At 48.1% G+C, this 18,240-nt stretch overlaps 1 protein-coding gene across 1 annotated transcript in view; it reads right to left on the bottom strand.

The window, feature by feature from the left end:
• Positions 1–17,529, bottom strand: part of F8 (coagulation factor VIII) — a 109,105-nt gene extending 91,576 nt beyond the window's left edge. Inside the window, exon 1 of the mRNA XM_025205942.1 lies at positions 17,023–17,529. Coding sequence (XP_025061727.1) covers positions 17,023–17,183 — 161 coding nt within the window. The 5' untranslated portion in view covers positions 17,184–17,529. The remainder of the gene's footprint in view (positions 1–17,022) is intronic.
• Between the last annotated feature and the right edge of the window lie 711 nt (positions 17,530–18,240).

An 18,240-nucleotide genomic window follows, 5' to 3' on the forward strand; every position in this document is an offset into this window, starting at 1 on the left:
CCCATCAGCCAATTTTTTACCCATCCAACTGTGCAGGCATCAATGCCACAGTCGCTTAATTTATTGATGAGGATGGGGTGAGAGACAGTGTCAAAGGCCTTCTTAAAGTCTAGAAAGACTATGTCCACGGCGACACCATCATCCAAGGCTTTAGTTACTGGGTCATAAAAGGCAATCAGGTTGGTCAGGCAGGACCTGCCTTTGATGAACCCATGCTGGTTGCCCCTGAGCATGATCTTCCCTGCTGGCCCCCCACAGATGTGCTCTTTGATGATTCTCTCCAAGATCTTCCTGAGCACCAAGGTGAGGCTTACAGGCCTATAGTTACTTGATGGACTCTTTCCAAACTGTTCACATCCTTCTTGAAATGTGGAGCCCAAAACTGCACACAATTCTCCAGATGAGGCCTTACTAGAGTTGAATAAAGCAGAAGAATCATTTCCCTTGATTTGTAAGTCGCACTCCTTTTAATACAACCCTGTATGCCGTTGGCTTTTTTTTTTTTTTTTCTTTGCAACAAGAGCACACTGTTGGCTCATATTCAGTTTATGGTTTACTATAACCCCCCAGGTCTTTGTCTTCAGTGGTGCATTTATATTTGTATGTGCAGTTATACTTGTGGTAAAAATATGTTATAATCTAGTCATTATGATTTTGCAATAACGTTTGTGTAGCAGCTGTGTGGTAAAAAAATGTCTCATCTCCCTACACAAAGGCTTCACAGCTGAGAACTGTTTAGTTTCACTACATAATTGCTTCTGCATATTATCACACTTGCTTCTGCTAAGGTATGTAGGCCAATGATAGATTTACGAGTAGCACTAGACTTCTGCAGACATAGCCGGGAACAGATGCAACAAATAACTCCTTACGAGAGATAAGAGAAGAGGCACAGGGAAAGGTGCTGATGTAAAGAACTCAGACCTTGACCAAAGAATGACCGAAATGGACTTAAGGACGGCCCCAGGGAGGAGATTTAAGATGTAAATGAGACATGTATGTAAACCATCATAGAACATGTACCTGCTAGACATATGTTGTAAGACGTAATACTTGGGCTACCAATAATTACGCGACACGTTAGAATCTTTTGTTTATGTTAGCTATAAAAAGGAACCCCAGACTCTGTTTGGGGTCGACACGGATTTGAGTAAATTAAGCTCCCTTGTCGAACTTGTTTGCAAACAATAAATCTGAAATTGGACCCAGCCTGTGTGTGAGACTCTCTCCTAGAGGTGGATTGGACAAGCCTCCAGGGGCACGAAACTAGCCGTTTGTGCAACACCCACACACCCCCCACCCTCCCTCACACCCACACCCTGCCTATCTGAGCTCCACGTTCCCACCACCCCCTTGGGTGCAGGCTCTGCACTGCTACCAGTCCCATCCCCACGCTCCATGCCCCTACTCAGCTGCAGCTCCCCTGCCCCCACTGCTTCCCTACCTGGTGCCTGGAGCAAGTGGGATGTCAGGGAAGCTGACCAGATCCCCCGGCAGCTGCAGCAGCGGCAGCAGCATCCCCACCTGGAAGCTGCATGCTGTTTGGGCCAGGCCCGTTCGTGCATGAGGGTGGGAGTACAGTGCAATAGGGCATGTTGGGGGGGGTGTATATGTGGATGCCTCACTCCCACCCTCATGAGTGGAAGGGCTAGGTGGGGTACAATTAATTGGTGGGCACCTGCAGGCCAGATGAAATTGCCTGGCAGGCCAGATTCGGTCCATGGGTCATATTTTAGCTGCCCCGGCTTATAATCACATGGTACCTCAGTATTCCAGTCTTGCTCCTCTCTGGGAGATAGACCATGCCAAATGCTGGTCTGCATGATATCTTCTTAAATTCTCTTTAGAGAAGTGTAGCCCCCAAATTCATTTAATTTCTGATCTAATTTGCATCCTGGTCCCTTAGAAATTAGATGCTATTACTTGGTATGAAATAAGGCAACTTTAATGCATTGAATATGTTGACTGCACCATCTATCTTCACTGCATTTTTATAGAAGCTGCTTAAACTAATATTCCAGAAGGAATCTAGCACATTTATCAGGATAACCAAGCCATTAATTTCTCCAGGGATTTAAGACACTGCCTTATCAGCCCCAGGCCCAGAACCAAATCCAATTCCAGTAACTAGAGATCTTGCTGATGGCAACAGTGTTGTTTTCTTTGGCGCAAAAGCTAAATAGTATTTTTTCCACTAAAAAATAGAAGACTTCTCTCCCCTTATGACTAACCTTCATTTGCAATAACATTTGCTGCTTTAATTTTTCCTAAAGGGAAGTAGAAGGAGACTGAGTGACTCAGAAATTAGGAAGGGGCAACATACACATTCACCTCAAGGTGACTGGTTCAAATCCATCTGAACTCAGCAGTGATTGAACCCAAGAGGGTTGTTCATTGTTATCACTAACCTAATGCACAGAGAGCTCTTCTAACAATAAGGTTTGGTGCTTCTAACGTAGAATACACAAACTACCAAGGTAAGGTTACACTTACAGCTAGGTCACAGCTGCAGGGAAAGATCATGCTGTATCTGACACCCAATAGGTTAGACTGGCAGTTCTCAAACTTGTTTTAGCCATGAACCCACTTACTGATCTATAATTAAGTACAACCCCAACCATTCATGTACCTGAAATCAGCAGGGGCTGGGGATTTAACTGCACCTCAGCAGCTCCATGGTAACTGTCCTTTACCCACTCTTACCCTCTGATGAGAGCATTTACCTCTGAATAACACAAAGCTAAGCTGTTCTGATTTATTTTGCACTTACTGGGCATGTCTACATGAGATGTTTACTGCAGAGCAGACTAATTAACTGTGCAGTAAGCATCTCGGCATCTACACATGAGCCCCTATTAGGGCGTACAAAACTAATGAACTCTGCAGCAGGGTAGTACTTGTAAAATAGAAGTATTACCCTGATGCAGAGTTTTTTCCTGCACAGCAGCACACTTATAGATGCTGCCCTGGCTGGCTGGGACACAGTACTTCAGTGCAGGGCGAGCCAGCAGACAGCCCCCACACTGAAGCACCCTCATGCCTCAGCCAGCTGCTCTGCAGCATGTGGAGCCTGGTCGGAGCAGCTCTGGTCTGGCAGGCTGACCTCGAGGTTTCCTGCCAACCTGGGGATGCTCTAACAGGATTCATGTACTGCACACAAATAAACTCCAGAGGGAGCAATACGCTCTGGAGTTTTTGCTCCCAAGCACATGTTCAATGACTGTGCCTGGGAACAAAAAACTCCAGAGAAATAAACTCTGGAGTGTATTCATGCACATTAATTGCATGTGTAGACATGGCCATTCTAAGGTAACTAGCCAACTGCCCATCAAGAATGATAGGGGGAGGGGGAGGGAGGGAGGGAGGGCGGGCAGGGATGGAGCACTGCCACCCACCACCCTGCACTACCACTGCCTCCAAAGAACGGGGGCTGGGGGGGGAGTTTGTACGTGGTGGCCGCCGCCACCACCCACTGTCTAGGGCAGCTGCCACTCCGCATCCAGCGCAGAGCTATGCGGCAATCCTCCCCTTGCCCCCTGCCCTGTCACAGCTGCAACCCCCGCTCCACCTGCCCTGACCAAATGTCCAGGATTTTGCTGTGCTCCAGGGCTGGGAGAGGGGGAGGTGATCGGAGCCAGCAGGGAGCACCGCATGGGTCTGTGCACCTCCGCAGCTGCAGGCAGGTCCGTGTGTGCTCCCCACTGCCTCCGATTGCCCTCCCCCTGCTCCCCCACCCCTGAAGCAAAGGGAATCCCGGACATCCCACCCAGGCGGGGATCAGAGGGCTCAAAAAGAGCGGGGACGCATCCAGGGAAACCCAGACATATAGTAGCCCTATCTGGGTGGCACATGCACACTTCAGCAAAAGCATTTTGGACAGACAGAGAGACTGATTAAGCCCTTTATTATATTAGAATTACAGGCACAGAGACAGTTACCACAGAGCAGCTGCTCTGCAGTAAGATTCCACTCCTGTTAAGTGCAGAGACATAGGATCATTTGAGGAAAATGAAAACCTCTCTTGGGTTCACTACCCTGCTCGATACTGCTGTAACCCCACTTGGGAATCACTGGGTTAGACAAAGCTCCTTCCTGCCTCTCCTACCCATCCCCCACAGTTAGTACAGACTGGCTTGGTGTTCTCAGCTTCTAAATGCAGGAGGATCCATTATGACTAAAACTCCCATTACTCCTGCACTCTTAGTCCCAAACCTTAGTGCATTTGTACTCAGGTTTAGCCCTGTAGATTTAGCCCTATAGACTGGTACCTGGAATTGACTAATAAGCAAGCATGGTGGGTGCTGATATTCAAACCTAGGCCATTAGTTGGGGGGACTTGCTAATATTTTTTCCAATTATTGCACTTAAACCACAAACTTGACCTTAGTCCTTTTGAAAAATACCAGCCTGATGACACTCAGGTGAGCAGCCATATTGCATATCCTTACAAGAGGTACAGCACAGTCAGCACCAGCGCAAGCATCTGACACCCAGCCAGTCTACTAACAAGCTGGCTTGTAAAGATTCCCAGTGGGTGAGAAAGGAAGTCCAGAGCATCATAGAATCATAGAGAAGTAGGACTGGAAGGGACCTTGAGAAGTCATCTAGTCCAGTCCTGTGCCTGAGGCAGGATCATCCATATCCAAACTGTCCCATACAAATCTTTTATCTGCTCGCTTAGCAAAACTACACAGTGAACCCTGACACAACACAAGATATAGCACTCTAACCTGCTACAGGCAAAGCAGGAGGACATAGTGGCCAATGTCCTGCTGCTGTAAATGTTGTTAATATATGCTCAAGAGATCCCAGAGAGAGGGCTACCCCGACACCCCCACCCCCACACTACAGAGTAAGGCAACAACCCCCACAATCCATACCAATCTAACCATGAAGTAATATTCCTTCCTTGACTCCAGATATGGTGATTGGGTCTGACCCTGAGTGGAGGGACAAGCACCTCTGACCAGCAGCTTCCAGGTTTAAGCCCCAGCACAGGCACTGGCACACCGCAATCATATCCTAGCTTGGCTGCAACCAACATGCAGTGCTCTTATGAAGTCTTGAAAAAACCTTGCACATGTAGCATGGGAAGATGGGGGGGAAATTCCCTCCCAGCCCTGTGACAACTAACTAACAAAGCCCAAAGTAGGCCATCTCCTTCTTCATGGCCCACTCATTCCTATCCTCTGTACTAAACAAACTCCTCATTTACTGGCAACTAGTTTGAGACCACCAGGGACATCCAAACGAGTGTGCACATGCAGTTTGTGACACCTGAAAGCAGTTTGAGGTGCCTCAAACTGCACACAGTGAATATGCATTCATTCTCTGCACTGCTAATTAGCAGCGTGGCAGGTTTTTTGACACCAGGAAATCACAGTGTCAAAAAAACCAACACTGAAAAAAGTAGTGTGGCTCACGCTGCAGCAGCATGCAACACCAAAAAAGGTGCCTGGCTGGCCAGAGCCATATTTCTGGCTGCCAGCCAGGCTCCAAGCAGCCAACCACTGCTGCCCTGGGAGGACCCCAGGTAAGGCTGCTGGGGTGCTGGCCTCAGCATCCCCTATTCCACCCAGATCACTTTGCTGTGCACTGGAGTGCATGTGCAGGAGTGTCCCCAGGGACAAATATCAGTGGCATAAATATGAGCCACTGCTGTTTGTCCAACAGGAAATGTGTGCCCCTGCACATGTGCACTCATCAGGATGCACCCACCACGTTCATTTTGCACAAGCCACCAATTACTGTTAAGACTATACCATCTTTCAGTCCCAACTTAGACCATACTGGGTTTGAGTTGGCAGCTGAAAAGGGAAAGTCTCTGGTCATTCCACTGTTATGAATCCAGACTGTTTTAATGATTACACTACAAAAACAGGCTTTGGTAGGAAATGAAAGAGGACTTCAGAGCTGTACAGCTTGATCCTGCTTGTATTGCAGTTGATAAACAGTAATTCCACTGAAGCTCTTAGACTGGCACCAACCTAAAACTAGCACTGAGAGGGGAGGCTGGGGGGAGGGGAGGGGGGGGATCCAGTTATGCATGGGATGGTGCTAGAGCACCTATGCCAGGGCTGCCTCATCATTCAGAAAAAAATCCAGGAATTCAAAAGGAGAGTCGGAGTGGTTTGCGATCGGTTGTGAGGTGAGAGTTCAGATAAAAGGCATCAGATCCAAACATTTTTGGCAGCACATCTACATTTCAGCTTTCAGTGGAACTCCCACCCAAAGGGCAGACTAAGCAAAGGCACATTGGTAAGTCCCTGGAGTGCTTCATTAGTATTGTTAGGCTTCCTTATCTCTAATCTCTTCAGAACTCAGGCAGCCAAGGAAAACAGTGTGTGCTGCTGTCTTGCTAAAGGCCTACAGAATTGTCCAGTATTCTTAGGTCAAAGGCTTGGAGGCCAAAACATGACGCTCAAGGTTCTGGTAGTACAGACAGTTCCCCAGTACATCCCCAGAAAAGGTGACACATTTTGCAGATCAGGAATCACCAGTTAGGCTCAGTCTCTTGGGCTGAAAGGAAGGAATGTGAAAACAAAGAACACAAATACCAAGTCAAGAATTTCTGAGGCTAGTTGCCATAGCCAGAGGCTGATGTATCTTGGTGTTTTCATTTATCAAAGTCCTCCTAAACTTATACCCAGGAGAAGGCACAACAGACCTCTGGACCATCCAAGACTGTACTGCTGTGACTGGAGAATGGTTCTAGAACTTCCACCTCTGGAAAGTGTAACTTCCTACAGTAGCCTCAATTGCCAATCAGCATTCTCCAAAGCTGTGATATATCATCCCCAGAATGGCCTCTGGCATTCATTGGGATTTTATAAATTTCAGTGTCCACTGGGGAGGAAGGCAAAGCATAAGCTACCAATGTCCTGAATCTAATCAGGGATTGTTGGCATCTTATGTCCACTATTCTGATCCAAGTTGCAGCAAAATTCTCCTCTAATTCTTAGCCTTAATATGTTGCTGCATCCCCCCCAAAGAGACATGGAACAAAGGGGATCATGATAGAAACAGGTGGTACAGCAGGGCTGTGATAAAAATGGTTTTAGTTCTGACTATTTAGATAGGCTCAGGAGAGGAGAAGAGAAGAGCATGGAAGACGAAGAGGAGAATATTGCTCTGGTCCAGGCAAGCAACAAACGAAAAGAGAGAGGCATAGGCAGAATACAGAGATGCTGTAAAGCAGGGATTTCAAACTCACCCTGCCCCCACTTCTTTTCCCTGGGCCAGATCTGGACCATGGGGCTCTTTTTAGCAAGGATCCAAATACAGTGCTGGGGGTGAAAGGGAGAGTGGCGGCGGCGATCTTGGGGATTAGTGGGGTTCCATGTCCTGGATTTCAATGGCAGGCCCTACCAACCACTTGCCCTGCACGCAAATTCTTGCCCCTCTGCCAGCCCCACAAACCAGATGACAAGGTTCTGCAGGCCAGTCCAGCCCGCAGTCCATAAGTCTGACACCCCTGCTGTAGAGAGAGAAGGGTCAGGCTGTGGCTGTGAGAGAATCCAGGGACAAAAGTAACTTGAAAAAGTGTGAAAATATAGAGCAGAGAGGGAGGGGAACTCTAAGGAGACTTCACAAAGATAAGACATCTATCCCCAACAGCAACACAAAGAAACTCCAAACACCTTTGCTTCTGCAGTCACTGTGACAGGGAAGAGCACTTTCCCCATGTTAAAGTGAGGAATGGCTTCCCTATCATTGAGCAGTATTGGACCAGTGGAATAAGGGTTATAGGGCTACATCCTGCCCTGTGATACTAGTGGAAACCCAGAGGAAGCCCATGGAAGTCAAGAGTGTTACTCTGAATTTAACAGAGGACAAAATCAAGCCTCTGGATTAAAACTGCAGTGATCTGGCTTGGCTGCTCCTTGATTCAATACATATTACACCCAATAAAAGTCCCAACTAACCAATTCACCAGCAGAATCTCTACATACCTGAAGAAGGGTGTTTCTGCCTTGCAAAGAACAATTTTTCCAACTATTCAGTTGGTCTAATAAAAGATATCACATCTACTCAAAGAACCTTGTCTGCCTATGAGAGGCAAAGAGGCAGTGGCTTGTTTGGGAGGGGTTGCCTCCCCCTCCCCTTGAAAGGGAAGAAGCTCTTCTCAGCCAGGATGGCTGACCTACATGACAGGGCTTTAAACTAGAATCACTGGGGGATGGGTGGTCAATTAATAGTTCTAGCTCAGGTCATGACAATCACAGTACTAACAAGTTATGTAGCCCAAGGGAACTGACTCCAAAGACAGCCCAAGGAAAGATCATGTCCCAACACACAGGGAAGCCCAGGGCTTCCCACAGCAGGCTCAGCTGCCTGCACACAAACGCCAGGAGTTTGGGAAACAAGCAAGAGGAACTGGCCTTTCTCCTGAGAGACAATGATTATGAACTCAATGGGATAACGGAGACCTGGTGGTATTCCACCTACGACTGAATCGTCTTCAGATATGTGGGAAGTCGGAGGAAGAACAAAGGCAACATTGGACCCATGCTAAATCAAAAGGGGCAGCTGACGTCTGACGCTCAGGAAAAGGCCAATCTCCTAAACAATTACTTTGTGTTGGTCTTCCACCCATTGGAAGGGGTCACCCTGTCAGATAGGATGCAAAGCATCCAGAGGGTGGGAGATGGGTTCTCAATCGACATATATCAAGTAAGAGAACACCTCGAGAGGCGCAGCATCCACAAGTCCGCGAGCCCGGATGTAACGCACCCAAGAGTCCTGAAAAAGCTGGCAGACATCATAGCACACCCTACAGTGAAGATATTTGAGAACTCGTGGTGCTCAGGGGGTACTGGAGGACTGGAAAAGAACCAACATGGTCCCAATCTTCAAGGAAGGAAGGAAGGAAGATCCAGGGAATTACAGACCGATCAGTCTGACATTCATCCCTGGAAAGATCCTGGAGAAAAGCATCAAGGGTTCCATCAGCAGCAGGCTAACGGAAGGCAACTTTCTGAGTGCCAGCCAACACGGCTTTGTTGTTGGAAGATCCTGCCTGATGAACCTCATCTCCTTCTATGACCAGATTACATATTGCCTGGACAAGGGAGACAAGGTTCATGTCATATATCTGGATTTCAGGAAGGCCTCTGACTTGGTCTCCCACAATGTCCGTGTGGCTAAGCTGGAGAACTGCGGCCTCAGCCACCTCATGGTTTGATGGCTGGGGAACTGGCTCCAGGGCTGGACCCAAAGAGTATTAGTTGATGGGAGCAAATCAACATGGTGCGAGGTGACTAGTGGTGTACTTCGGGGCTCTGTACTTGGGCCAGTACTCTTCAACTTCTTCACTGATGATCTGAATTCAGGCGTCAGATGCAAACTGGCAAAGTTTGCGGACAACACTAAACTATGGGGAAAGGCAGTCACACTGGAGGACAGGTTCGGGATACAGGCCGACCTGGACAGGCTCGCAAGGTGGGGGGACCAAAACCTGATGGCATTTAATGCTGAGAAGTGCAGGGTGCTCCACCTTGGGAGGAAAAACCAATATCATACTTATAGGCTCGGCAGTGCTACACTTGCTAGCACCATGACCAAAAGAGACTTGGGGATCTTGATCGACCACAAGATGAACATGAGCCACCAATGTGATGCCATAGCTGGTAGAGCAAACTAAATTCTGGCATGCATCCACCGATACAACTCAAGCAAAACCAGGGACATCATCCTCCCACTGTACTCAGCCTTAGTGAAGCCACAGCAGGAGTACCGCATCCAGTTTTGGGACCCCCACTTCAGGAGAGACATGGACAAGATTGAGAGAGTCCAGAGAAGAGTCACCTGCATGGTCAAAGGCCAAGAGACCAAGCCTTAGGAGGAGAGGCTGAAGGACATGGGACTCTTCAGCCTGGAGAAGACAAGGCTCAGCAGGGACTTGGTGGCAGCCTATAAGTATATACGGAGGGTGCACCAGGCCAGGACCTGGGAGAACTGTTGTTCACCAGGGCTCCCCAAGGGTTAACAAGGTCTAGCGGCCACAAATTTCTAGAAGGCCAATTTAGATTGGGCATAAGGAAAAATTTCTTTACAGCCCGAGTGTCCAGGGTCTGTAACAGACTCCCCTCAGAGGCGGTGCAAGCACCTACTCTGGACTAATTCAAAAGGCGTTTAGATGCTTATTTTGCTGAGATCATTTGACCCCAGCAAACTTCCTGCCTATGGCAAGGGGGCTGGAATCGATGATCTTGCAAAGTCCCTCCCAGCCCCTAATGTCTATGAATCTATGAATCTATGTCCTTAGACCAACATGGCTACAACCAAAACCCAACTAACCAATGAATCAAAAACACATTAAAAGAACATGAAGTTCTCAGTAATTAGGTAATGACTGGAAGAGGCCTGTACATCTTTAATCTAGCTGTGTATACCTTATGATATGGTCTTTAATTCCAGATCACATTCTTATTTTTCCACAGGGCTCCTGAATCATGCAATGAATGGGTAGATATTCAATACTATTTTTTATCTCCCTTGGGTACATCTACAAATACGCTTTAATGCATAGTAGCTTATTTTACTGTACATTAGAGTGTCACAGCAAAAATACTAATATATTAATACTAATATATTAATATACTAATGTGCAGTAAAATTAGGCTATTGTGCATTAAGCATCACTAAAAAAGTGTGCTGCACATTTCGCTACTGCACATTAGGGCAGCCTGATGCACAGTTAGTTAGTACCTCACATTAGAAGTACTAACTTTAATGTACAGTAGCAAAAGCATATTAATGAATGTATAGATGCACCCCGTGTTTAGTATGTAGCCCTAGATGCTATTTACCACACAGAACAACCCCTTCACTGAATACAAAGTGTTCATTTTCTTCTGAACGCACACCATGACCCCTGAGTGCTACCCAGCCTGTAATTCACCACACTCCTATGAGATTTGGTGGAATTATTGGTATTATTACCCCTGTTCTAAGCATGGGGAACTGAAGCACAGAAAGATTTAAACCACAAGAGTTCTGTGGCATATAGATACATAATTTTCTTTAACAGTTTTCATTTACCTTAACCATAAGGTCATGCTTTTTCTTCCCACCTGCCTAATTCATGTACATCTTCCAATTACTGTAAATAAATGAGACAAGAGTACTACAGAAAACTGAGTCACTCACTACACTTCCCTGATTCAACCCTGGAGGACCCTCCTTGCTAGGTACTGAATGAGTCAAGGTGTCTGTGGAAGAGGATGTGATTGTGCAATTACAGACTTTATCTGGGGTGCGGGGAAGGAACTGACTTAGGAATGCACAGGTGACCTCAGCTTTGACATGTCCTAACTTTTGAACACTTGATTACGTAACCCAGTGGGGGCCAACCTTTTTTCCAGATGTGCCACAAAATAAGCCCCATGACCTCACTGCGTACTACTCCTATCCCTTTCCCCTGCCTGATCTGCTTCTCTACTTTCTGCTCCCTGTGCTCGTTGCCCAATTTGCTGCTCTGCTTTCTTCTCCCTTGCCTATCTGCCGCTGGGCTGGCTGCCCCCGCCCCAATCTTCTACATGCCACACAGAGAGGCTGCCCAGGCACATGAACCACAGGTTGGACACCCCTAGTGTGACCCTTAAAAGCAGAGCCCAGGGGACTGTGGGTTAGGAGTGAGGGGCAATGGCATGAGCAGCATATCAGGGCTGCTCAGGACCACAAAACAGTGAGGGAGGGACAGCCACAGCTGGACCCACATCCTGATGAGTGAAGGGGGCAGGGGGAGCTCTGATTTTCCATGATGAGAAACCTAAAATCAAATGTCAAAATTTACAGGTATATAGAATTTATTTTATTATTACTAGCCAATTGCCCATCAAAAATGACCCGGGGGGTGGGGGGAGGGAAGGCAAGGATGGAGCACTGCCACCCACTGCACCACGCCACTGATGCCTCCCAGGAACGGGGCAGGGGAGGGTGGAGGTTGCATGCGGCGGCTACCACTACCACCCACTATCTGGTGCAGTCGCCGCTGTGCATCAGGCTGTGCACAACCCTCCCCCCAACTCCATGTCCAGCCCTGCATGCTGCAACCCCCCACCCCACCCCACTGCTCTGCGTCCAGCCTTGCACCAACGCTGCCCCCCCCCCACTCCACGTCCAGGCCCATGGTCCCCCACACTGCTTCGTGTCCAGCCCCACACCCAAAGGCAGATTAATGTGTACTGAGCAAACACTAAATTGGAGGCCCCTTCCCCCCACAGCAGCTGGGCTGTGGGGGACCCTCCTGGTGCTGGCAGAGGAGGCTGGGGGGACCATGCTGGGCTGGGGGTGTGAGGGGCACAAGCCTGCCTCTTCTCCCTGCTCCCTGTCCCCCTATGGCCAAACACACACACACACAGGCACGCACACACAGGTGTGCACACAGACAGGCACACACACTACTCTCACTCACTCTCTGCACATGGACACAAACATACAAACATACTCTCCCACCCGTGAACACAGACACACACACACATGCACACACACAGACGGACGTGCACTATACACACTCACTCTGCACATGGACACACAGAGACAAACACACTTTCCCTGCCATGAACACAGACCCATGCATGCATGCACTGACATATGCACACGTGCACCAACACACACATGCACACACGCAGACAGGCACACACTCTAGTCACTCACTCTCTCCACATGGACACACAGACACAAAAACACTCTCCCTGCTATGAACACAGACATGTGCACACATACACATGCATGCATATGCACTGACACATGCACACACACACATGCAGATGGGCGCGCACTCTAGTCACTCAGTCTGTGCACATGGACACACAGACACAAACACAGTCTCCCTCCTGCCATGAACACAGATGCACACATGCACACGCACATACATGTGCACACGTGCAGATGGGCACACATTCTACTCACTCACTCTGCACAAGGACACATAGAGACAAACACAGTCTGCTTGCCATGAACAGTCCCCCACCCCCACCCCAATGCCTCTCACTCCCGACCCGCACCCTCCCACCCCTGTCCCTGCTGGTGCCCCTCACTCCTGACCCACAGCCCCCTGGTGCTGCCAGTGCCCACCCTGCAATCCCAACCCACAGTCCCCCGCCCCACCCAGGTGCCCCACATTCCCAAGCCACTGACCCTAGCTCTGCCAGTGCCCCTCACTCACCAAACTCACTCACCTGTACCCTGACACCTGGGCCCTGATGGTGCCCCTCACTCCTGACCCAAAGCCCCCTGATGCTGCCAGTGCCCCCTGCACTCCCAACCCACAATCCCCTGCCCCTACCCTGATGCCCATCACTCCCGACCTGCAGCCTCCTGCCCCACCAACTCTGCCGGAGGGCCCCAGCTATGCCCATCCTGCCGGGGTCAGAGCGCAGTGGCTCTGATTCATGCAGGTGGTGGTGGAGTATGTCTGGCCCCAGTGCAGGCTGGAGGGAAGAGGAGTGGAGGTTTGTGGCACCCCTGCCCTAGGATAGGGCTGCAGTGCCCTATGGGCAGCTTGGCCATGCCCCCTTCCCCCTCCATATCCCCCTCCCCAGGCAGCAGCTCCTGGCTGCTCAACCCCTCTGAGCACAGGCACTGCACTACTGCCCAGCCATGGAGTTTTCCACTTCCCCTCCACCTCTTCCCCCACTGGAGAACAGGCAACCCTCCGCTCGCCCCCTGCCCTATCGCAGCTGCAACCCCTGCTCCCCCTGCCCTGACCAAACGTCCAGGATTTTGCTGTGCTCCCAGGGTGGGAGAGGGGAAGGTGATCAAAGCCAGCAGGGAGCACCGCTTGGGTCTGCACACCTCCGCAGCTGCAGGCAGGTCCGTGTGCGCTCCCCACTGTCTCCGATCATCCTCTCCCTGCTCCCCCACCTCCGGAGCAAAGGGAAATCCTGGACAACCCACCTGGACAGCAATCAGAGGACTTAACAAGAGAGGGGAAATGTCCAGGGAAACCCAGATGTATAGTAATCCTACCTTGGTGGTGCATGCGTAGTTCAGCAAAACCGTTATGGACAAACGGACAGACTAAGCCCTTTATTATATTAAAACTAGCCAAATGCCCATCAAGAATGATGGGGGGAGGGGAGTGAGCGGGAATGGAGCCTCAGGCCCTGCCCCCAATCTTGGCCCACTCCCCGCTTCCCTCTTGCTGCTTGGGGTCCAGGCCCATTCCCCCCACCTCCTCTCCATCAGCACCACCTGGAAGGAGCGCTGCTGGCCTCGTCCCCCCTGTTCTGTATGCTCTGTTGTCCCTGCCATCAGGGAGCAGGGTGGGAGGGGGGCGAGGCCAGCTGTGCCTACCTTGCCCCCTTCCCCCCGTCCCCTGTCCCCCATGTCCCTGCCATCATGGCAGCATTCCACCATGCCGCCAGCTCCTGTTGGAACACTTGTTCACACTCTGATTGGTTGTTTGTCAGCCAATCAGAGAATGAATAAAGCGTTACAGACAGACAGACAGACAGACAGATGTAGGTTTTTATAATATTAGAATACAAGCAGTCCTCGGACTTAGGACACAATTGGTTCCTGAAAACCAGGTCTTATGTCGAAACATTGTAACTTGGAACCAATGTTCTCATAAGAAACAATGTTATAAATGGAGGATTGTTCCTGAATCAAGGCCTATTTTCACCAAAAATACCCCAGAATTTTGTACTCGATCAATTATAGATGAGTAATATAGCTACATTAATGTATTTATATTGTAAATAGCAATCCTGTTGATTTGGAAGGACTTCTTTGAGGTGACTTTGCTCGACTTTTTGAAAGGCTCTTGCTTGAGTTCTTGGCTGGAGCCTTCTCAGGAGTCTTGGCTGCAGTTTTTTCTGGAATCTTGTCTGCTTTCTTAAAGAAAGTGTCCAAGGAAGTTTGGATAGATGTTCTCCAGGGAGATGAGTGATGCAACGAACATGTTTGCTGGTGTGGTATCGCATCAGATCAAGCGTTGCAAAGTCAAAACTGGCATTGTAAAGTTGAAACAGGGTGTCAATTTATAAATGTTGTAAGCGTGAAACATTGTAACTCGAAACGTTGTAAGTCGAGGACTGCCTGTATTGATTCAGGTACTGGTAGGCTTCCAAATTGCTTTAAAATTGTGAACATATCTATAAAACATTGTGTTCAACTGATACCTGTATATATAGTGGCATTTCATTTTAATTGTGGAACAACATGGATTTTGGAGTTTTAATTGGAGAATTTGCAATTTTTATCAGAGTATTTGTGATTTTTTTTAACAGAGAAAACCAGGATCCCTACTCATTACTTAGCCAAAATTGAGTGGGCTGGCAGATGACAAGCTAAAAGCATAGCCCTGACACTAGAGCCACTCCTTTGCCAAATCCCATAGCTAAAGCATGTGGGCAGTGGAGCTTCTCAAAACAATTCTCACGGTCGTTCCATTATCTTGGGGCAAAACAACACATTCTCCTCTAATCTCATTCTTAAAGCAACCAAATTGTTTTAGCTAAAACTTTGCATATCTGCTCATCTTGAGGAAGACACCAGCCCTAGGAAATATCGGCCCAAACTGTTACACTTAGGCAAAGTTATGAGCAACTGAAAACAGGTGAAAAAAGGGGAAGTGTTTGAGAGCTTAATTAGAAGCACTGCCACCTGCACAGCATATAATCTATGGGATGAGTTGTATAATCTATGAGATGTAGAATGGTCTTTATACCTGAAAGCTTGCAAAGAACAATTTTTCCAACTATTTAGTTGGTCTAATAAAAGATACCACATTTACTCGAAGAACTTTGTCTGTGTATGTCCTTAAAACAACATGGCTACAACCAACAACCCTATAAGATGGAGAATGCGCACAATTGCATTCTCCTCACTCCTCTGTCACAAAGCAGAGCAGGACCCTGCTAAGTACAACATGGCCACGTCTACGTAAGTGGCAGGTTGCACAGTTGTTACTACGCAGTGATTTAGTCCTTTCATAAGCAAGTACTAAATGACTGTGTGATAACCAGCATTACTGCACAATACCACCACTGCACAGTTTTTTCCTGACACTACTACGCTGCATAGTAGTTCGTTACTACTGCACAGTACTGTCGCTGCGCAGTTAGCGCCTGGCAATGCTACTGTGCAGTAGCAACAAACTACGGTGTAGTAGCTCATTGCTACTGCACTGTAGCATCTCATGTAGATGCACCCTATGAGTAGAAAGGGAAATTCCATCTCAACCATCTTGACAACAACCCTTATCTCACTTGTACCAGGTGCGAGCATCACAAATGTAAGAGCAGAATAGATTAAAAAATGCATGGAAAAAGACATAGCAAATGATTGCACTGTATGACAGAAACTTACAACATCAACGTCAAAGCATACATTTCCATTTGCCTTAGCCAGCTACCAGTGTGCATGCAGATTCAACCCATCCATCTTTTATCTGAGAGTGTGTTTGTGTGCATCTGCCTATAAGTTTGTCCGAGTGTGTGACAACGTGTAATTCTCCCCTATTTTGAACCACACACAGTCTCTTACACCTGCATAAGTGGACTGCAAAAGGAACAAACCTTGAATAAATCAGGATTTCCCACACATCTAAACTGCTGGGAATGCAGGCATGTCACACAGAGGTCATTAATGATGTAAGGTGCAGGGCACAGGCACTACATTGTCTGTGCAGTGACAGAGCTGCACCCACAAACATATGTACAAACCATCTGAGACGCACATAGATGAAGATATCCACACACACTCATATGCAGGTAGGTGCATTCATACATACAATCATATACATCTATCTACAGTTGTGTTTACACACATGAGCAGATATATCCCCCAGGAAGCACATGCCTGTGCCTCTGTGAGGTGCCTGCCTCTCTGTGTATATGTATGCACTTCTGTTAAAAGGTTTCATCTATCCCTTAGTATCACCACTATGGTCCATGCCTGTGGTCCACTGAGGTGCCACCTTCCTCAAAGCCAAGCCTTCCACAAATATCAGCATGGCTGATTGCAGTGGTAAACATTACAGATGAAATATTAAGACACAAATGGCTTTACCCTGCTGTTGCCTGCAGCACAGAGAGCAGGTCACTGTGCACATAGTCCCAGTCTGTCTCCACAGCACCAATGTAGTATCTTCTGATGAGGCCAAAGCTCTCTTGAAGTAGGCACCCTAGTAGGAAGCAGCACAAGACTCCAGCCAGCATGGTGGCCCCCATACTGTGGAGGCAAAAGAGTTCACAAATACAGAAGAAAAGACAAGAAGAAGCTTTATCTTCCAATGCAGCTTCTTTAATCCACAGGAGAAAAGGAGGTGGAGCCGGCACCCGCAGACTTGGTCAAACTGCTGAAAAGTTTTCCAGTGAGCTCAGGAGAGAGAATGATGTGGAGAGGAACATGCTTAAATGACAGGATTTCTCTCCTGGTAGTAGCAATAGAATGAGAGGAAAAACAAAGGGAAAAGGGAGGGCAAGCAAACTTTAACCTCTTTTGCCCTGCAGGACTCCAACTGCAGGGTGTGTGCTTGAATTGGCTTTGCCTTCTGTGTGCTCTGAATCAAATTCTTGGAGCGAGGTGAGGAAGGGAGGGTGTCAGAGGAAAGGAAATTTAGGCGTGGTTTCTGCCTAGTCCCACCTTCCCTCTCAGCTCTGTAGGAAAAAGACCAATGCTAGATGAGAGTCCAGCCTTCCTCACTGTTTATGGATAGCGAGGTGCTTTATTCTCTATTCTAGCAGGCAAGCACAGTCAGGTGGCAGGCACAGATTGGCCTGAACTGGAAAAGGCATCTTCCTTCCAAACATGAGAACCATTCTGATACCGGGTTGAGCCCATTACAGAGACAGCAGATCAAGAGTGAAATGTGGACTTGACACTGAGTTCTGGTCTGCAGTTCTGGAAGTGCAGAGAGAGGGAACAGTATGTTTTCAAGCTGTTTTTATAATATTGATACATATGACTTTAAATTGTAATATTGATGCACAGGTCAGGGTGGGATAGTTGCAGTGACCAGCATGCCCCCTAGTGCTGAGATCAAACACTGCAATCTCATCTGTTTTAACACGGAAAAGCCCCAAAGTAGTTATTGCCATGCAGTCACTATTGATTGGCTTACATAGTAGTAGGGAGGTCTCGTTTCAGTTCTGTGGGTTAAGAAGATGTATCGCCCAGACCACCATCACAGCTAGGTCTCTGGCCAGCAGTTCCAGCAGAGAAACCAAAGAACTAATGGATCATGAAAATGACCTACCAAATATTGAGGAAATACATGTTGGCTGG

The sequence above is a fragment of the Alligator sinensis genome, unplaced genomic scaffold (genome assembly GCF_000455745.1).
Source record: "Alligator sinensis unplaced genomic scaffold, ASM45574v1 scaffold619_1, whole genome shotgun sequence".
In the NCBI taxonomy this organism is placed as follows: domain Eukaryota; kingdom Metazoa; phylum Chordata; order Crocodylia; family Alligatoridae; genus Alligator; species Alligator sinensis.